The sequence below is a fragment of the Gossypium hirsutum genome, chromosome D03 (assembly GCF_007990345.1).
Source record: "Gossypium hirsutum isolate 1008001.06 chromosome D03, Gossypium_hirsutum_v2.1, whole genome shotgun sequence".
In the NCBI taxonomy this organism is placed as follows: domain Eukaryota; kingdom Viridiplantae; phylum Streptophyta; class Magnoliopsida; order Malvales; family Malvaceae; genus Gossypium; species Gossypium hirsutum.
Window position 1 is genome coordinate 13,072,188 of NC_053439.1, and position 16,506 is coordinate 13,088,693.

Sequence of the window (16,506 nt, forward strand, 5' to 3'; positions counted from 1 at the left end):
GATATAGATAGGAAAAACTTCAATTTTCAAGAAAGATGAATGAAGTGTTGAATTTCTGTAGATCAGACGATCGACAGATAAAAAAAACAGAAGAAAGAGTGAATAAATACAGCCAAGCAGATCAGAATCAAATTTTAGGTTTTTTGCGATTTTTTTAAAAAAAACCCTCAAAAAATTAATTAATTATAGAAATAAATTATTTTTTTTACAATTGATGTTGGTATCGCCTGGTAGCATCACCTCATTTTTCACCTAATCATTACCCAATCAATAGTTTTAAAAAAAATTTTGGTGCCGCCAAATACGATGTAGTCTTTGAAATAGTTGTGAAAAATATGGTATTCACGTTAGTGTATTAAGCATCACACATAATATTTTAAAAAATTCGGTGTTAAGAAAAAAGCTTAGATAAAAAAAAATTTTTAATTTGTGTGTTAGGCGACACCAATACATTTTAAAAAAATCCATGTGCAAATGAACCTTAGCCACCCAAATGAAACGTTAAAAACCAAGCAAAACCCATTAAAAAATCTATTGCAATGCTAAAGAAGTGAATAGTAAAAGAAGGAAAAACCCACAAAAATAAATAGAGAAAACAAGGGAATAGTTCAAAAAAAAGCAAGCAAATCTTAAATATGGTGAAAGAGAAGAAAAAAGAAGGCATTAAGACAAAAATAAACATATAGAAAATCAATGTGACAACATGAGCAATAAAAACCAAAAAACAAGTGAAAAAAACTCAGGCTAAAAATAGGAAGGCCTGGAAAAGTTATTTGCAAGAGTAAAGCAATGAAGCGAAAACTTTGAAATCTTCACTTTTAAGAAAATATATTGAGAAAGAAAACTTAAGAAATTTTGAAAGATTATTTCATAAAGTTTTCGATGCCTAAAACTGAAAAACTTTTGAGTTTTTCAACACTAGTTAACAAACAGATAAAGTCAAGAAGAAAATAAAGGGACTAAATATATTTTATAGGAAAACTTTTAGTTCAACCCGGTTTTATTTTAAAAAAATTTATTAGAATTTTATTCAATGTTTAGTAAATTGAACCCATTTAAAATATCTTTTCAACTTTTAATCTATATTTTTGAGACAATATTTTAATTCTCAATAAAAGCAACTTAAAGTATATTAATAAAAGAAAAAGTTGTATTGAAAATACATAGAAAGAAATAGTAAAAGATTGTAAGAGTATTAAAAAAAAAGTTTTAAATGTATTGGTGTCATTTGGTACGCTGGCCACGTCCATTAATTTTTTTTCTACCATGAATACTCCTATTTTTTATGAATATTTCAAAAAAATATATAAATATTTTTTTTAAACCTAGTGATAGAGTAATGATGACGTACAAAATAAAGATAGTTGCTGGTGTGTCAACCAACCGACATATGCTATTTTTATAATTAATTAATTAATATTTTAGGTTATTTAAAAAAACACGTTTTTTTGCAAAACCCACGTGCGATGTGAATTGTCGTGAACCAAAATTCAACGCTGGGACTCGGTTTGCATTTGGGATTTGAGAATTTTTGTTGCCATTTACTCTTTTATCTCGTTATTTTTGGATGCTTTTCTTCTTCTTTATCCTTTTTTATCTGTGATTTCACCCTTCAAAGAAAAAGATAAAAGCATAATAATGGCGATTTCTCTGCAGTGATACTGACTTGTGATTGGGAGCAAGTAAGAGCAAAAGAAACTGGTGGACCATCCTATTACAGTGAATTATGCTGCATCATATCCCGAAAGGGCTTCATGATCATTGTACTTTATTTATAAGAAAAAGAAAGTAACACCATGTTTGGTTGGGTGTATTGGCTATGCCAATACACCCCTAATCGGTGGGTCCCACTTAATCCTCCCTTAATCTGTTGTTTGGTTGGTTGTATTCCCATTACGTCCCAAATCTGTTCCTTCCCTAATACACCCGTTCCCGTAATAGCTAATACCCCCTCCAGCACCGATTTGAGAATCCTTACCCATTTCTTATTTTCGTTTCTTTTTTTGCCCTCATAGATTTCTGCTTCTTCTTCCATCGGTATTGCTCTGTCCTCATTTCTTCTGCTTTCATAACAAATCCTCAACATTGTCTTCATCGGAGGCCGATTTCAGGTATGAATCTTTGCTTCAACATTGTCTTCGGCTTTCTCTGTTTTAATTTTTCTCTCCTTTAGATTTTTCAACATTGTCTTCAACATTGTCCCCTTATTTGTCTCTCCTTTAGATTTTTCTCTCTCTTTTTACTTAATTCAGATATTTAATTTTCTATATTATGATTCCATTGTTGACGTAGCTTTAATTTTAGTATTTCTTGTAGTTTTTCTCTCTTAGAAATTGAAACAGAGAGTTTAGGATTTTGAGAGGTTTGGATTCTGGTGGAAGAGTTTCTTATTTCTTGTTGTTTCTTCCTTTTCCTGGATCGTGCTTCTCGATCAACCAGAGGGAGAAGGTGAATTTTCAACCTAAATTATGTTTATTTCATTTTGCGTTGTTCTTCTCTCTTTTATTTTCTAATGCTCTTCAATCTCATAAATTCAGTTTTCTTGAGTTTCTTTTTTATTTTCCGAAATACAACTTTATTTATTTTTATTTTTTTACTTTATTTATTTTTATCAACTACAACCTGACAAAGGAATTTCACCGGAGCTAAAGCCAAAAAGAGCTTCAATTTAAGCCCTGAAATATAAAAATTACAAAATAAAATTATATAAATATAAAAGAAAAACCCCTTTCCCCTTTCTCCCATTTCCAGTGGTAACTTCGTTTTTTCTATTATCTTGGACTTTGCATCTCTTTCAGGTATTTTCCTTTTCTTTTCCTCTTTCTCTTTTAAGACCCAGATTCCATTTTTTTTTCTAATTTCTATTTGCATTTCATGTAATTTATACATTTTTTTTTAATTTTCTTGTTCTGGGTTTTAGCTGCAATTTTTTATAAGCTCTTTTTGCTCTTCAATTTAGAGAAGTATAGCCTTTTTAGAATTTATCTTTGGGTTTAAGGTTTATTTTTTTATTTTAAGTTTGTAGTTTTAAGCTGATACTGCTAAGTGAGTTACAATTTGCGCTAATGGGTCTTTTTTTATTATGAATCTTTTTGAATATAGTTGTTTCTTTTATTCTATGTTTTATGCAGGCACTGAAAAGAGGACTTGACTGTGAAAAATTGAACTTCAAGCTATTTAGGACTCTTTAAATTTTCTAGTTTGTGTCATAGTGCTGGGAAAATGGCGAATGCTATATCGATATCGCCATATTTTAGACCTTCAGATACGAGATCAATGGGGGTACTTAATGTTCTTGGTGGGAGAATATTAATGGAGAATCCTTTAGGGAAACTTAGATGCGGGTCTTCGAGTCCGAGCCAAAGGTCTAATATGCCTCATTTTAGATGTTCCAACAACTCCCATAGCGTTAGTCCATATCAAAATAAGGACCCTTTTCTGAATATGCACCCAGAAGTTTCGATGCTTAGAGGTGAAGGGAATCCTATAGTAACAAACCCAAGAAAGGATAGCTCTAGTCCCGAGAGCTTAGGGGGCATGACGGGTTCAAGTAATTATAATGAGGCTAAGATCAAAGTCATTGGTGTCGGAGGCGGTGGGTCAAATGCTGTTAACCGTATGATAGAGATTGCTTTGAAGGGTGTAGAGTTCTGGATTGTTAACACTGATATTCAAGCCATGAAATTGTCACCTGTCTTTCCTGAGCACCGTTTGCAAATTGGTCAGGAGCTAACTCGGGGTCTTGGTGCTGGTGGAAACCCAGAGATTGGTATGAATGCTGCCAAAGAAAGCAAGGAGTCAATAGAATCAGCTCTTTATGGTGCTGATATGGTTTTTGTTACTGTAAGTCTGCATCCTTATCATTTAGTTAGAATTTTAATTATTACTTGTACTGTTACAGTCTGATTTCATGAGTGGTTTCAATTTAAATTACCTCTTTTTTTAGGCTTTTAAAGAACTTACCATGAACTAGACCCCACTATGAAACTGGTCAAGAATATGTGTCAATGAAAATGTTTCAAGCTTCTTATTTATGGTGAATATTCATTGATCATATGGTAAATAAAACTAATCTTGCTACTTATATGCAATTTCTTGTTTCATGGAACTTATTCAATTGACTGAAATCTTAATGAAAGTCATGTCTTATCTCTGCAACTGCAAACTGTTATTACATGCTAAGCATCAGGTGTATGTTTATAGCCATATAAGTTAGCATTGTTTTGGATTTTAATTTTGATCTAAAGTCACTTGATTTTTGGATTTTAGTTTTGATCTGAAGTTACTTAAAAATTAGCATCTATAATCTTCAAGATGTTCGATTTTCAGTATTTCTGGGTCTTATTATGGCTTGTTTGTCGAGAAATTCTAATGTGTGGTTTTGGATATAGGTTTAGTTGAGGCAAAAGTACCATGTAACCTTTTAGTTGAATGTTTTACATGTGGAGTAGTGTATAATCTATCATATGTTTTACACACTGCTGGGAGGTACTTAGTTAAGCGTTTTAGAAAGGCTCAGTGCCCCATTGTTGAGAGGCTTACAAACTCATTGATCATGCATGGCCGAAACAATGGAAAGAAACTTATGGCAGTCAGGATTGTGAAGCATGCTATGGAAATTATTTATCTCCTGACTGATCAGAACCCAATTCAAGTCATTGTTGATGCCATTATCAACAGGTGGCCTATATGACCTTTAAGAATTTCCTTTTTCAAATGTATCACTAGCTGACTTTAATCTTTAAAGTAGCAGATGATGTTAATTAAAACATCTTCCAATTCTGGGTTATCTTTGTTGGATCAATCTTTGATAATCCTTGTTGATTTTTGATTGATATAACAGTGGACCTCGTGAAGATGCTACTCGTATTGGTTCTGCTGGTGTTGTGAGGCGTCAGGCTGTTGATATTTCTCCTCTTCGTCGAGTGAATCAAGCCATCTATCTCCTCACCACTGGTAATCGTGAGTCTGCATTCAGAAACATTAAAACTATCGCTGAATGTTTAGCTGATGAGCTTATTAACGCAGCAAAGGGATCATCTAACAGGTAAATAACAGCCTTTGAACTCCCGTGTTTGAACCTTATTTTGCTTTGAAACTAGGAACTGTCCTTGCAATCCCATTTATTTACCACAGCTTGCTTCATCATTCTCGTGTTGTTTGTGCAGCTATGCCATCAAGAAGAAGGACGAAATCGAGAGAGTTGCCAAGGCCAATCGTTGAGGAATTGGTAGGACTTTGCATAAACCATGGCAGTGGACACTTCTGTTTTTTATTCAGTACTTTATAAGTTACCTATTTTGTGTTCCGAACATAATATGAATGTTCCGTTATTTAAGTTGAGATGTTATTGAAGAAAGCATATCCTGTTTTGGTTATATATGTTGTACTTATTTTGCCATGGTTTGAAGCTGTTGAGTTCATCTTTGCTGCAAACAAAGAGATGAGAGTGCTTGATGTGGTTGTTTTGACCACATTAAATCGCCCTGCCTGTTGCTGATAATTAGTACTTAAAAAAGAGACAATTAAAGGAAGAAATCAAATTGAGTTTTTCCAATTATTGAGCAGATGAAATTATACAAGTCTTTTAAAAATATTGTTTTGAATTTCTAACCCAGCCAATAGAAGCAAAGAAAAAAATATTAATTGGAGCAATTGTACAAACTTCTATTTGAAGTTAAATACAAAGGCCGTAACACTACTGAACCTTTCAACCTGCATTAACAATGGAAGAGACTGCAGTTCATCAACGTCAAATTTTATATGTTTTATGAACATGATTCTCTCTATCTACAGATAAAGAAAATTTTTTTTGGAACTTTATACTACAAAAGTCGATTTAATAATCCCCGTTCTAATACTGCTTATGTTGTTTGGCTTGTTTCAGTTGGAAATATAATTTATTAGTTATAATTATTTTAAATTTTATTAAATCATATATTTTAATTAAAATATATTTAATATTAATTATTTCAAATTTTCTTTTATAGTATCATATATTATGATTTGAGTAAATTCATATAAGAATATTAATTATTAAGAATTTTATTAAATTATATATTTTAATTATAATATATTTAATAATAATTATGTTACTTTATATTTTACAGTATCATATATTATGATTTGAGTAAATTCATATAAGAATATTAATTATTAAGAATTTTATTAAATTATATATTTTAATTATAATATATTTAATAATAATTATGTTTAAATATGATTAAATTATTTATTATTGATATTAATAATCTTATTAAAATTTAAATAACAATAACAATAATAATTTACCAAAACAAATTTCTGCTAATTATAAGAATTTTATTAAATTATATATTATTAATTAAAATATATTTAATAATAATTATGTTTAAATATGATTAAAATATTTATTACTGATAATAATAATCTTATTAAAATTTAAATAACAATAACAATAATCATTTACCAAAACAATTTTATGCTAAGGGTATTCTAGTCATTTTAGTTTTTTCCATTATGCTATTACACTTCTATTCCATTCAGCCAAACACAAGATTACTATTACGCCTCTATTCCATTACATTCAACCAAACAGTTGATTTGCTATTACACCTCTAATCCAATACACCTCTAATCCAATACACTTCTAATCCAATACACCTCTAATCCAATACAGCGAACCAAACGCACCCTAAATTTCTTTTATTCAAGGAAAAAAAAGGTTAAAAGTTTGATGTAACCAGCAAGAGAAAGGTGTTAAGGTCATGGTATGTCTATTCCTCAATTATTTATAGATATTATTATATGAATTTATCATCATTATTTTGTTTTTATTTTTGGGGGAGTCTAAATGTTCTTTTATTTATTTATCAGATTTTACACGCAAACACTTGCTCTTTTAAACTATTTTGGTTTAAAAACCCACGACATAAAAACTTCTTGAAACTTGAAAGCTTCCAAGATAAAAATCTCTACTTCTCTCCTGCACCTTTGGGTTTCATTTAGTGTGTTTCTAAGAGGAAGGAAAAGCTAGATTTCAGGTATGGAAGATAAAATGGAGGAGTCCTCAGATCGAAGAGAAATGTGGAGATCAAAGAAGGGTGGCCTCATTACCATGCCATTCATAATAGGTAATTTGGTTCATTTCTTTTGCCTTGTGTCACTTAAGTGCAAGTTGTCCAAACCTCTGGTTGTGTTTGTTTAAGGTTTTGCTCTAGCTTTGGAATGCTTTCACTTTACATGGATTTGTGGTATCGGTAAATCTTGGAATGCAGGCAATGAATCATTAGAGAAGGTGGCAGGCTATGCAGTGGTTCCAAACATGATATTGTACTTGATTAAAGACTATCACATGAGTGTGGCTAAAGGAACCAATATTCTCTTCTACTGGCAAGCTGCCACCAATTTCACTCCCATCTTGGCTGCTTTCGTCGCTGATTCATATCTGGGCCGCTTCCTCATCATTGGCTTCGCCTCCATTTGCAGTCTCCTGGTAACATTATCTCTCTTATACCCATCTATTTTTCACTTGTATACAGTATAACCACTCCCGATTTGGAGTAGGTTGAAAAGTGCTAAAACATCTACTATTAACTAAGTAGGAGATAATGGGCAGCTTCAGCTTATGAATGTGTTTGGGGATCATGTTTGATTTTTTTATTCAAGTCCCAAAGTTGTTAGAGAGGGGTTGTCCGGTAGGCAGCCCCATGTGAAAATATAGGAAACGTCAGACTTCTTTTTTGGCTCTGAACCTAATACTATCACTTCATCATTATGGGGAAATAAGCCTGGTGCTAAAATATGAGTCAGGACCTGGACCATGGAGACTGCTGCCCTTTATACTTGATCAGCTTTTTCTTCTTGTTCATATAGAGTCTAATGTAGGCCACTCCAGTTAAAGCTTGGGGCTGGGTCGTTGAGGGAGAGTATTCTGCAAGAGATTTGAGTAGGAATGTCGGATAGTTATATAGAACTTTTTTAGATTTTTGTATAATCTTTGAACCGTACTATCTTCATACTATCATGATATTACATCAAACACATTTTCTTAATAATGATCCTTTCTTGTGACAACGGTTCTCCTTTTCTTTGTCAAACAAAATGTCAAGAAAGTATTATGCTTTGGGAGCGTGAAAAGTGGAAGGGATTTAAGAAAAATTTATGCAAATAGAATTATACGTGTATAAATGGATTATTAGAACCCTGGAAGTATTTTATGATCATCAGAATGTTAAAGGGTTTGGTTCTTCCTTATCTGTTCCAAAAATTCGAAGCTCCCATAATTAACTACAACTCGCTTTTACTTTTCAACCAAAAAGTTGAGCATGCTTTTACTTAATGTAAAATTGAAATTTTTAAAATTTCATGCTTATAGTCTAAATTTATAGATTTATTTTGATTAATTAATTAGAAAATAAGTTACCATTACCATGTATAATACTCCTCCTATTATCTAGATAATTCTTTATTTTTTGAAATTGTATTTATAAGTATTGCATATTTATATTTAAATAGAAAAAGTATTTAATAATAATTTTTATGTTAAATTATAAAGTGAAATAAATTTTAAAAAATTAATATAAAATATTTTTAATACTATAATTATATATGTATAATAAATATATAAAAAATAATAATTATTAAAATCTATAAAATTAAAATTTAATGATAATTTAAAAATATATTATATAATTATTTTTGAAACCAAAACCGATTATTTAACTTGACCATAAACTGATATACTAAATTTGTATATTACTAATACATAAAATCATGATATAATAAATAATTATTACTATAAAATTTAATACATATAGAGCTATTATTATAATATAAATTATAATAAAAGATATAGCATTACATGATATCATGATGTTTAATCATCGATGCATATATATAAACTATAAATCTATGATATGATATGATATGATATGATATAAAATTATATAATATAATATAGAAGGGCTAACTTTTAAATGTATGAAAAGTATAGAGATCTAAAGCTTATTTCAACCAGTATAATAATAAACAATAATAGTTAATAGTTAATATATAATATATAATGTACTACTATTATTATATATAACTATTATTATATATTATAATAAAAGATATAATATTACATGATATTATAATGTTTTAATCATTGATGCATCTATATAAGCTATTAATATATTATATACTATATGATATAGTGTTATATAATATAGTGGGAAGACTAACTTTCAAATGTAGGAAGTATAGGGGCTTAGAGCATATTTCAACCAGTATAATAATAAACAATAACACATGATAATAATTAATATATTATGTATTACTCTACTATTAATATAGAATATGATATATAGTGGTATATAATGAAATAATATATTTTATAAGTATTGATATATGTCACTATTATTATATTATAGATTATAATAAAATATATGACATCAAAAGTTATGTGTAATTTAATATATTAAGAAAAAAGATAAAAAAATTTATTCAATTATCAATATAATATAATAATGAACAATAAAAGATATTTCTGTCAATTCAAATAATATCATAGAATAATAAATTTTACATATAATAAACACTTTAATTATTTTAAATAAAATAAATTTATTAAATATATATAATTTATATTTTTATGAAGAAAATTTGAATTACGTTGTCACCGTATAAAAGTAAAATGAAATGTTACATTTGAAATTAAAATATTTATAATTTATAAAATTCAAAATTTCGAGCCTGAAAGATCCAAGTCCGAAAGGGCCCAAACCCGAGAAAATCTAATCCCATAACAGATTTGAGCCCAAGAAAACCTAAGCCCAAGTTAATCTTAGTTTGAAAAAAATCCGAGCTCAAAAAAATCTGAGTCCGAAGTAAACCCGATCCAAGTCCACCTAAACTTGCTCGTTTGTCAGCTCTAAATTAAATGATTATGTGCTAGATATGGCTTAACATTAAAATATCAAATAGTTTTAATGTTAATATTAATATTTTTTTATAATTAAATTTAAACAAAAACTTACTTATTTATTTATTTTATCTTGAGGTTATTTGAAATTTAGGCAAAGTTGACATTGATTTAAATGATCACATTATATGGCACCAAATCTTGACCTTTCTTTTGGAAAATTCCGTTCCAACTAAAGTCTAAAATAATTAATGTAGCTTTAGGTTATAAGTGTTCAACGTTTTTATTAAAAGAATCTTTTAAGGTTTCATGTTTCCAAATGCATGTCAAACATGTTTAAAAGAATAAAAGTGAAGTAACTACTTGTATAGTACATTAATCATGTCCTATATCAACTTTTCATTTAACTACTTTTAATCATGTCTTATATGAGCATAACCTCAATCTTGAATGCTACAGGGGATGATACTCTTATGGTTAACAGCTATGGTTCCAGAGTCAAAGCCTCCCACCTGTGATCTATTGACCCAGAGGTGCAGATCTCCAACAGCAGCTCAGATGAGTCTATTAATCTCCTCATTTGTTCTCATTTCCATTGGAGCTGGTGGTGTTAGACCATGTTCTTTGGCATTTGGAGCCGACCAATTGGACCAAAGAGATAACCCCAAAAACGACAGGGTCCTCGAGAGCTTCTTCGGCTGGTACTATGCTTCAGCAGCCATTTCGGTTCTAATTGCATTGACGGGTATTGTTTATATTCAAGATCATCTTGGATATAGAGTTGGCTTTGGTGTTTCAGCAATCTTAATGTTGCTTTCAGTGCTTGTGTTTTTCATTGCCTCTCCTCTCTATCTCAAGCTGAACCCTAGCAAGAGCTTGCTTACTGGATTTCTGCAAGTTATGGTTGTCGCTTATAAAAACCGAAATCTAACCTTTCCACTTCCAGACTCAACTGGAAGTTATCATCACAGAAGGGATTCAAACATTGCTGCACCAACTCACAAGTTAAGGTAACAAACCGCAATTATAGCAACATAGGCACTGTCCCTTACAATTTAGATATTGTGCTTGATTGTTTTGATAACTTCGTTGCTGTCGTGCTTTTAGATTCTTGAACAAAGCTTGCATCATCAAAAACCCTGGGCAAGACATTGCCTCGGATGGCTCAGCTTCGAATCCATGGAGTCTTTGTGCAGTAGAGCAAGTAGAAGAGCTGAAAGCACTTATCAAAGTCTTGCCATTGTGGTCTACTGGGATCATAATGTCAATAAATTTAAGCCAAAATTCATTCCCTGTGCTCCAAGCCAGCTCTATGGACAGGCACCTCACAACCAAGTTTCAGATTCCCGCAGGCTCTTATGGAATGTTCAACATCATATCCCTTGCACTATGGGTTATTCTTTATGATCGTGCAATTCTCCCCATGGCATCGAAACTCAAGGGTAAACCGGTACGGTTCAGTGTCAAACTAAGGATGGGAATTGGGCTGTTTCTTACCTGCTTGGCTATGGCAGTTTCGGCAATCGTTGAGAACGCCAGACGGAGAAAAGCGATCCGGGAAGGGTTCCTAAACAATCCTCATACAGTTTTAAACATGTCTGCACTATGGCTTGTGCCACAGTTTTGCTTGAATGGCTTAGCTGAGGCTTTCACTGCAATAGGCCAGACCGAGTTCTTTTACTCCGAGCTACCCAAGAGTATGTCGAGCATCGCTGCTGCACTGTTCAGATTCGGATTGGCCGTGGCGAACTTGTTAGCTAGTGTTGTAGTGAGCATCATTGATGACATTACATCAAGAGGTGGAAAAGAGGGCTGGGTTTCAAGTAATATAAACAAAGGTCGCATTGACAATTACTACTGGGTTCTAACCATATTGAGCGTCATCAATCTACTGTATTACTTTGTTTGTGCCTGGGCTTATGGACCATGTGGTGACCAACCAACCAAAGTTACCCGTGCTAGAAATGGTTTGAGAAAAGAAGAGTTGGCTAATCTAGGGACAAAAGGGATGAAGGGCAAGGCTTGAAAAGTAGAGAGTGAGCCAACTAAAGTTAATTAGAGACCAAAGTTAAGCCATGCTGGGTTCAAAGTGAGGCAATCCTAGATATTTGCTAGCTTGATGGGTGTTTTAAAGTCTTGAGATGACTGTTGTTGCTTTCTAAATATATGCCTGCATAATGTTGTAGTAAAGTAGGAAATATATATAATTCTTGAAACCATTACATGTATCTTTTCTGCATTATTTACTTGGTGTGAATTATTTTGAAATGCTGTCCCATATACGCAGTCTTTTACCCTCTTTTCACATTGTATATTATATTTGCAGTAAATAATTAATGGCTGGCCTGATGATTGAGTCTTGGATTTACACTCAATAGTGTTTGCAGCTGCTTGATAATTTTGTTTCGGTTTTTCCTCCAGGTATTTGTCTATGCTATTGTTGGAGAGAATTCAAGAAATGATGAAGGGAGGAGAAACTTAATATGGAATAAATATTTTATTCATATTACATTCTCTTTATCTCTTACTTTCTTACTTTCTTTTCAATGATTTCATCACTTACCACCTTTATATAGTTGTTGTACGTGACTATTAGTTTTAATACATGCATTAATTAATGTATATCTAGTACATGCATGCATCTTAGATAAATACAGTCATGCACATTAATCAAATGACTATTAGATTCTCTAGATTCATATATTCTAAACACATTGATTAATACACACATTCATGACATCACAATATGCAACATACTCCCGCTTAATATGATGTTCTTTGACTCCCAGTGCTTTTATGGGTTGTTGGAATCTCACTCTTGGAAATGCTTTGGTGAAAATGTCTACTAGCTGCTCTTGTGAAGGATAAAATTCTAGTTGGATCTCTCCTACTTTAATTACTTCTCGAATGAAATGATAGTTGATGTTGATGTGTCTAGTTCGGTTGTGATAAACTGAATTCTTTAACATAGCAATATTGATTCTGATGATAAGCTTAAAGTATTTACGGAAAACGAGAGATTATATGTTTGTGTATTCTATAAAAGATATTACTTCTATCGGATATACTGATTTTGACTTTCAAACGTGTCAGGATTCGAGGAAATCAACATCAGGTTGTGTTTTGTTCTAAACGGCGGGTCCATTGTGTGAAGAAGTGTAAAGTAGAGCCATACTGCTAGCTCCACTATGTGTTGGAAAATGTGCTCATATTGTAGTAAATATGTAACTATTTTCTATTTATTTGAACGATGAATAAATAAATAAAGTTAATTTCACATTTCACTATTATTTCTTTTGTATTTATCTCTTTTATATTTTGCACGCATAGCGAAATTGTGACAAGAAAATATTAACTCATTGATTGTCTAAAGTTCAAACTGAAGATAAGTGGCATTGTAAAGAACGATTACGTTGCGAGAAAGACAACTTACTTTAGTAGACAACCTAAATGAGTCTTGTCACACCCCAAAATTAGGCCTAGAAGTTTCAAGGGTATTTTAGGAATTTTAGCCTATATGTGCTCAGAATTTCGTAAGTTTGGTAACCGATAATGTTTTCGACAAAGACTATTAGGATATTAAACCAATTTCTGAAAATGAGTTTTAAATATATTTAATTTTGGAAATAGGACTGATTTGTAAAAGAGTCAAAATTGAGAATTTTTATGAAGCAATTTGACCAAACTTTAAATTTCAACCTAAAACCCATTTTTCTAATTTGCTTTCACATTAGTTTTTTTATTCTCCATACTTGTGTCGTCCCTTGCTTTCCTATTCTCTTCCAATTGATTTTTGCTTCCAATTCTTAATTCCTCTTGATTTCCAACATCTCTTGAACTATAAATCTCCATTGAAACCAAGAAAACACCCAAAACCTTTATTAATTTCATCATCTTCTTTAAGAGTAGATTTTTTGGAATTTCACCAAAGCTCGTTTTTCTTACATTCAAGGTAACCAATCATCTTCCTATTAGTTTTAAATGTTATCTAGACTTTCAAATAGAATTTCTAGCCCTTAAAACACATGTTTTAGATAAAAGCCAAAATTTTGGTCATTAATGATGGATTTCAGGTTTGTGGATTAAAAATTTGTTTTAAAGTGTTTTTCAACTTGTTTTAATCTAATTAGAAGGTTTCTAAAGTTACTTTGAAGTTTCGTTAAAGAATTCTCGAGTTTTAATGAATTTTCGTCATAATGGCCAAAACTTGTCAAAAAATGTCGATACCTTAAAATGTGTAGTTTTACGTAATTTAAAGGTTGTGAATTAGTCGTAAATGATTATGTAGATGAATGAAATTCGTTTTGTGTGAAAATATTTAGTGTAGGCTAAGATATTTGAATTTAAAGTTTTTCATATCGAAGGTTTCGGTTAAAAGTGAATGTAGCTTAGGCTATTGTTTTTTATTGTTTAAGGTGAGCCAATGACTGATTGTTGATTGTATGCTTGTGTGGTTTGTCTTGTTCAAGTGTCGGAGTCTATAGGACCTTCAATGAGTTGCGACAAAGGTAAAGAAAATCTTGTCTAAGCTTTCGGCTTTTCGGTGAAAGCATATTTCTGGTGAGTGTTTTAGGATCGCTACTCATAGATGATTCATTGTGTAATTGAGAATTTAGAGGTAGCCTAAACCCCTACTCTAAATTCCGAGTGTAAGTGTTCTTACACCTATAATTAAATGTGAAATATGTTTGCTTGTGAAATTGTGGAATTGTGAAATCATGAATATATATGAGATGCTATGATATATGCTATAAGCTTGTGATGACCATTGTGAAAGTGAATATGAGGGTATGCTATTCATGCCATGTGATAGTAAATAAGTGGATATGTTATCATGCCATATGATAGAGATTGTATTGTGCTACTAGTATGAATATGCAATGAATATGTGCGGAAAATTGATAAGTAAATATGTGATAATAATGTGGATATTTTGGCCTTGTGACCTTATGAGACCGTTGGATATAGTTGCCATGCCATAGGATTGTGAGTACTCACCTTTATGTTGTGATATACGTGGGGTGTTGAGGCCTAGAGATAGTTTCGAAGAGATAAGGGAATGTGAGCTAAGCTCCATTCATTGGGATATGTACATATGGTGTGTTGGAGAGTGTTAGCTATATGTTTCACTTTTGGGACATGTTCGACTCTTTGAGTCATTATGGTGTTATAGAGATCCGTGTATCCGATGTGTGGTGGTAGAGTCTACTTTATGTTTCATAATCTCAAAAGTCAAATTATCATAAAAAGTGACTAAATGTGATTAAATGTTATTGATATATGCTGAAATATATGCTTAAGTATTCATGTGATTAATATGTAAATATTCATGAAAGATGATTAAATGCGTAAAATATGACGTAAGAGCAGAAGTTATTACGATTATGTTGCATGTCTACCTTGTTGATGCATAATGACTTGTTTACGTAGTGGTTATTCTGAGCATTCACTAAGCTTGTTAAGCTCACCCACTCATTTTTAACTATTGCAGATAATTAAGGCCTGTGTCAGCGGTGTGGTCTTCAAAGAAGTGATCCAAGCCAATTATTTAGCTTCTATTAGTAAGTGTTCTATACTTATTTATGTTTGGGGAATAAAGGCCCTGTAGTAGGCCAATGTGGTAGATTTTATATAGGTTATGCTAAGTCAATTTTTGGGTTGGTTGCATGCTACTTATGTTTGGAAGTTTGTGCAGTTGAACATGATATTGGGACAACTATTTCAGATATTTTGATATTTCTTTAACTAGGTGAGTGAAGCATGTTGTTTAGGATTAAGTTTGAATGGTTTTAATGTTGATGTATGTTGAGGTTTTATAGTCTGGAGCAGAGGTATCGATATTTGGTTTTAAGAAAAAAGATATCTTTGTAACTTCAAAAGTGTAGGGAGTCAGAATATAGAATTGGTATCAATACCTTATCCCGAGTATCAATACTCAAGGTAAATTTATCGAAACCTTGCGAAAGGTACCGATAGTTTTTTACGTTTGGGAATTTTGGTGAGAAATAGAATGAAAGTTTGGTATCAATTTTTCATATGGTATTGATACAACTAAAAGAAAAAAGATATCTTTGTAACTTCAAAATTGTAGGGAGTCAGAATATAGAATTGGTATCAATACATTATCCCGAGTATCAATACTCAAGGTAAATTTATCGAAACCTTGCGAAAGGTACCGATAGTTTTTTACGTTTGGGAATTTTGGTGAGAAATAGAATGAAAGTTTGGTATCAATTTTTCATGTGGTATTGATACAACTAAAAGAAAATATCGATACCACTCCTTTAGTATCGATACCTATGTATCAGTTTTAGAAAATTTTGTTAAATGGACCTTATACATGTTTAATTATTATAAGACTATTTGATGTATGGTTAGCATGTAACATTGATAAATAACAAGTATAATTGACTTAAAACCTATACAAAAACTAAAATGGAAGACGCTTCATTTAAAATGAACTTTTACTTGTTGTATATGACATGAGACAGTGGTATGGCATCCCATATTCGGGCTTGGTGACTAGGCCAGGTATAAAGTGTTACAAGTCCGTAATTTCGTAATCCCGTAAAAGAATCAAAGTGATCATTTGATTCAAATACTGAGAAGGATTATTATGTCGC

General features: G+C 31.5%; 2 protein-coding genes across 4 annotated transcripts; both read left to right on the forward strand.

Moving 5' to 3' along the window:
- The first annotated feature begins 1,808 nt into the window (after positions 1 to 1,808).
- On the forward strand, positions 1,809 to 5,378 carry LOC121215368 (cell division protein FtsZ homolog 2-1, chloroplastic). 3 transcript variants are annotated; one of them, XM_041089786.1, is made up of 6 exons: positions 1,809 to 2,111; positions 2,440 to 2,448; positions 3,132 to 3,843; positions 4,580 to 4,680; positions 4,844 to 5,047; positions 5,169 to 5,378. In XM_041089786.1, exons 3-6 carry the CDS (start codon positions 3,223 to 3,225, stop codon positions 5,221 to 5,223), a joined length of 981 nt encoding a protein of 326 aa, XP_040945720.1. In that variant the 5' UTR covers positions 1,809 to 2,111; positions 2,440 to 2,448; positions 3,132 to 3,222; the 3' UTR covers positions 5,224 to 5,378. The 3 variants fall into 3 exon arrangements, with proteins under 3 accessions (XP_040945720.1, XP_040945719.1, XP_040945718.1); XM_041089785.1 differs by lacking the exon at positions 2,440 to 2,448; XM_041089784.1 differs by lacking the exons at positions 1,809 to 2,111; positions 2,440 to 2,448 and adding an exon at positions 2,560 to 2,798.
- A 1,492-nt stretch (positions 5,379 to 6,870) lies between these two features.
- On the forward strand, positions 6,871 to 12,251 carry LOC107949551 (protein NRT1/ PTR FAMILY 1.2). Its single transcript, XM_016884238.2, has 4 exons — positions 6,871 to 7,112; positions 7,257 to 7,474; positions 10,343 to 10,893; positions 10,991 to 12,251. The coding sequence occupies exons 1-4, from the start codon at positions 7,025 to 7,027 to the stop codon at positions 11,907 to 11,909; spliced, it is 1,776 nt and encodes a 591-aa protein (XP_016739727.1). The 5' UTR covers positions 6,871 to 7,024; the 3' UTR covers positions 11,910 to 12,251.
- Positions 12,252 to 16,506: the final 4,255 nt, after the last annotated feature.

What these genes read in the sequence shown, in the direction of transcription:
- LOC121215368 (XM_041089786.1), top strand. Translation starts at nt 3,223, where the DNA reads ATGGCGAATGCTATATCGATATCGCCATATTTTAGACCTTCAGATACG. An exon ending in CTGATATGGTTTTTGTTACT is followed by an intron (nt 3,844 to 4,579) that starts GTAAGTCTGCAT and finishes AACAATGGAAAG; the next exon opens with AAACTTATGGCAGTCAGGAT. An exon ending in GCAAAGGGATCATCTAACAG is followed by an intron (nt 5,048 to 5,168) that starts GTAAATAACAGC and finishes TTGTTTGTGCAG; the next exon opens with CTATGCCATCAAGAAGAAGG.
- LOC107949551 (XM_016884238.2), top strand. Translation starts at nt 7,025, where the DNA reads ATGGAAGATAAAATGGAGGAGTCCTCAGATCGAAGAGAAATGTGGAGA. An exon ending in TACCATGCCATTCATAATAG is followed by an intron (nt 7,113 to 7,256) that starts GTAATTTGGTTC and finishes CTTGGAATGCAG; the next exon opens with GCAATGAATCATTAGAGAAG. An exon ending in CCTCCATTTGCAGTCTCCTG is followed by an intron (nt 7,475 to 10,342) that starts GTAACATTATCT and finishes TGAATGCTACAG; the next exon opens with GGGATGATACTCTTATGGTT.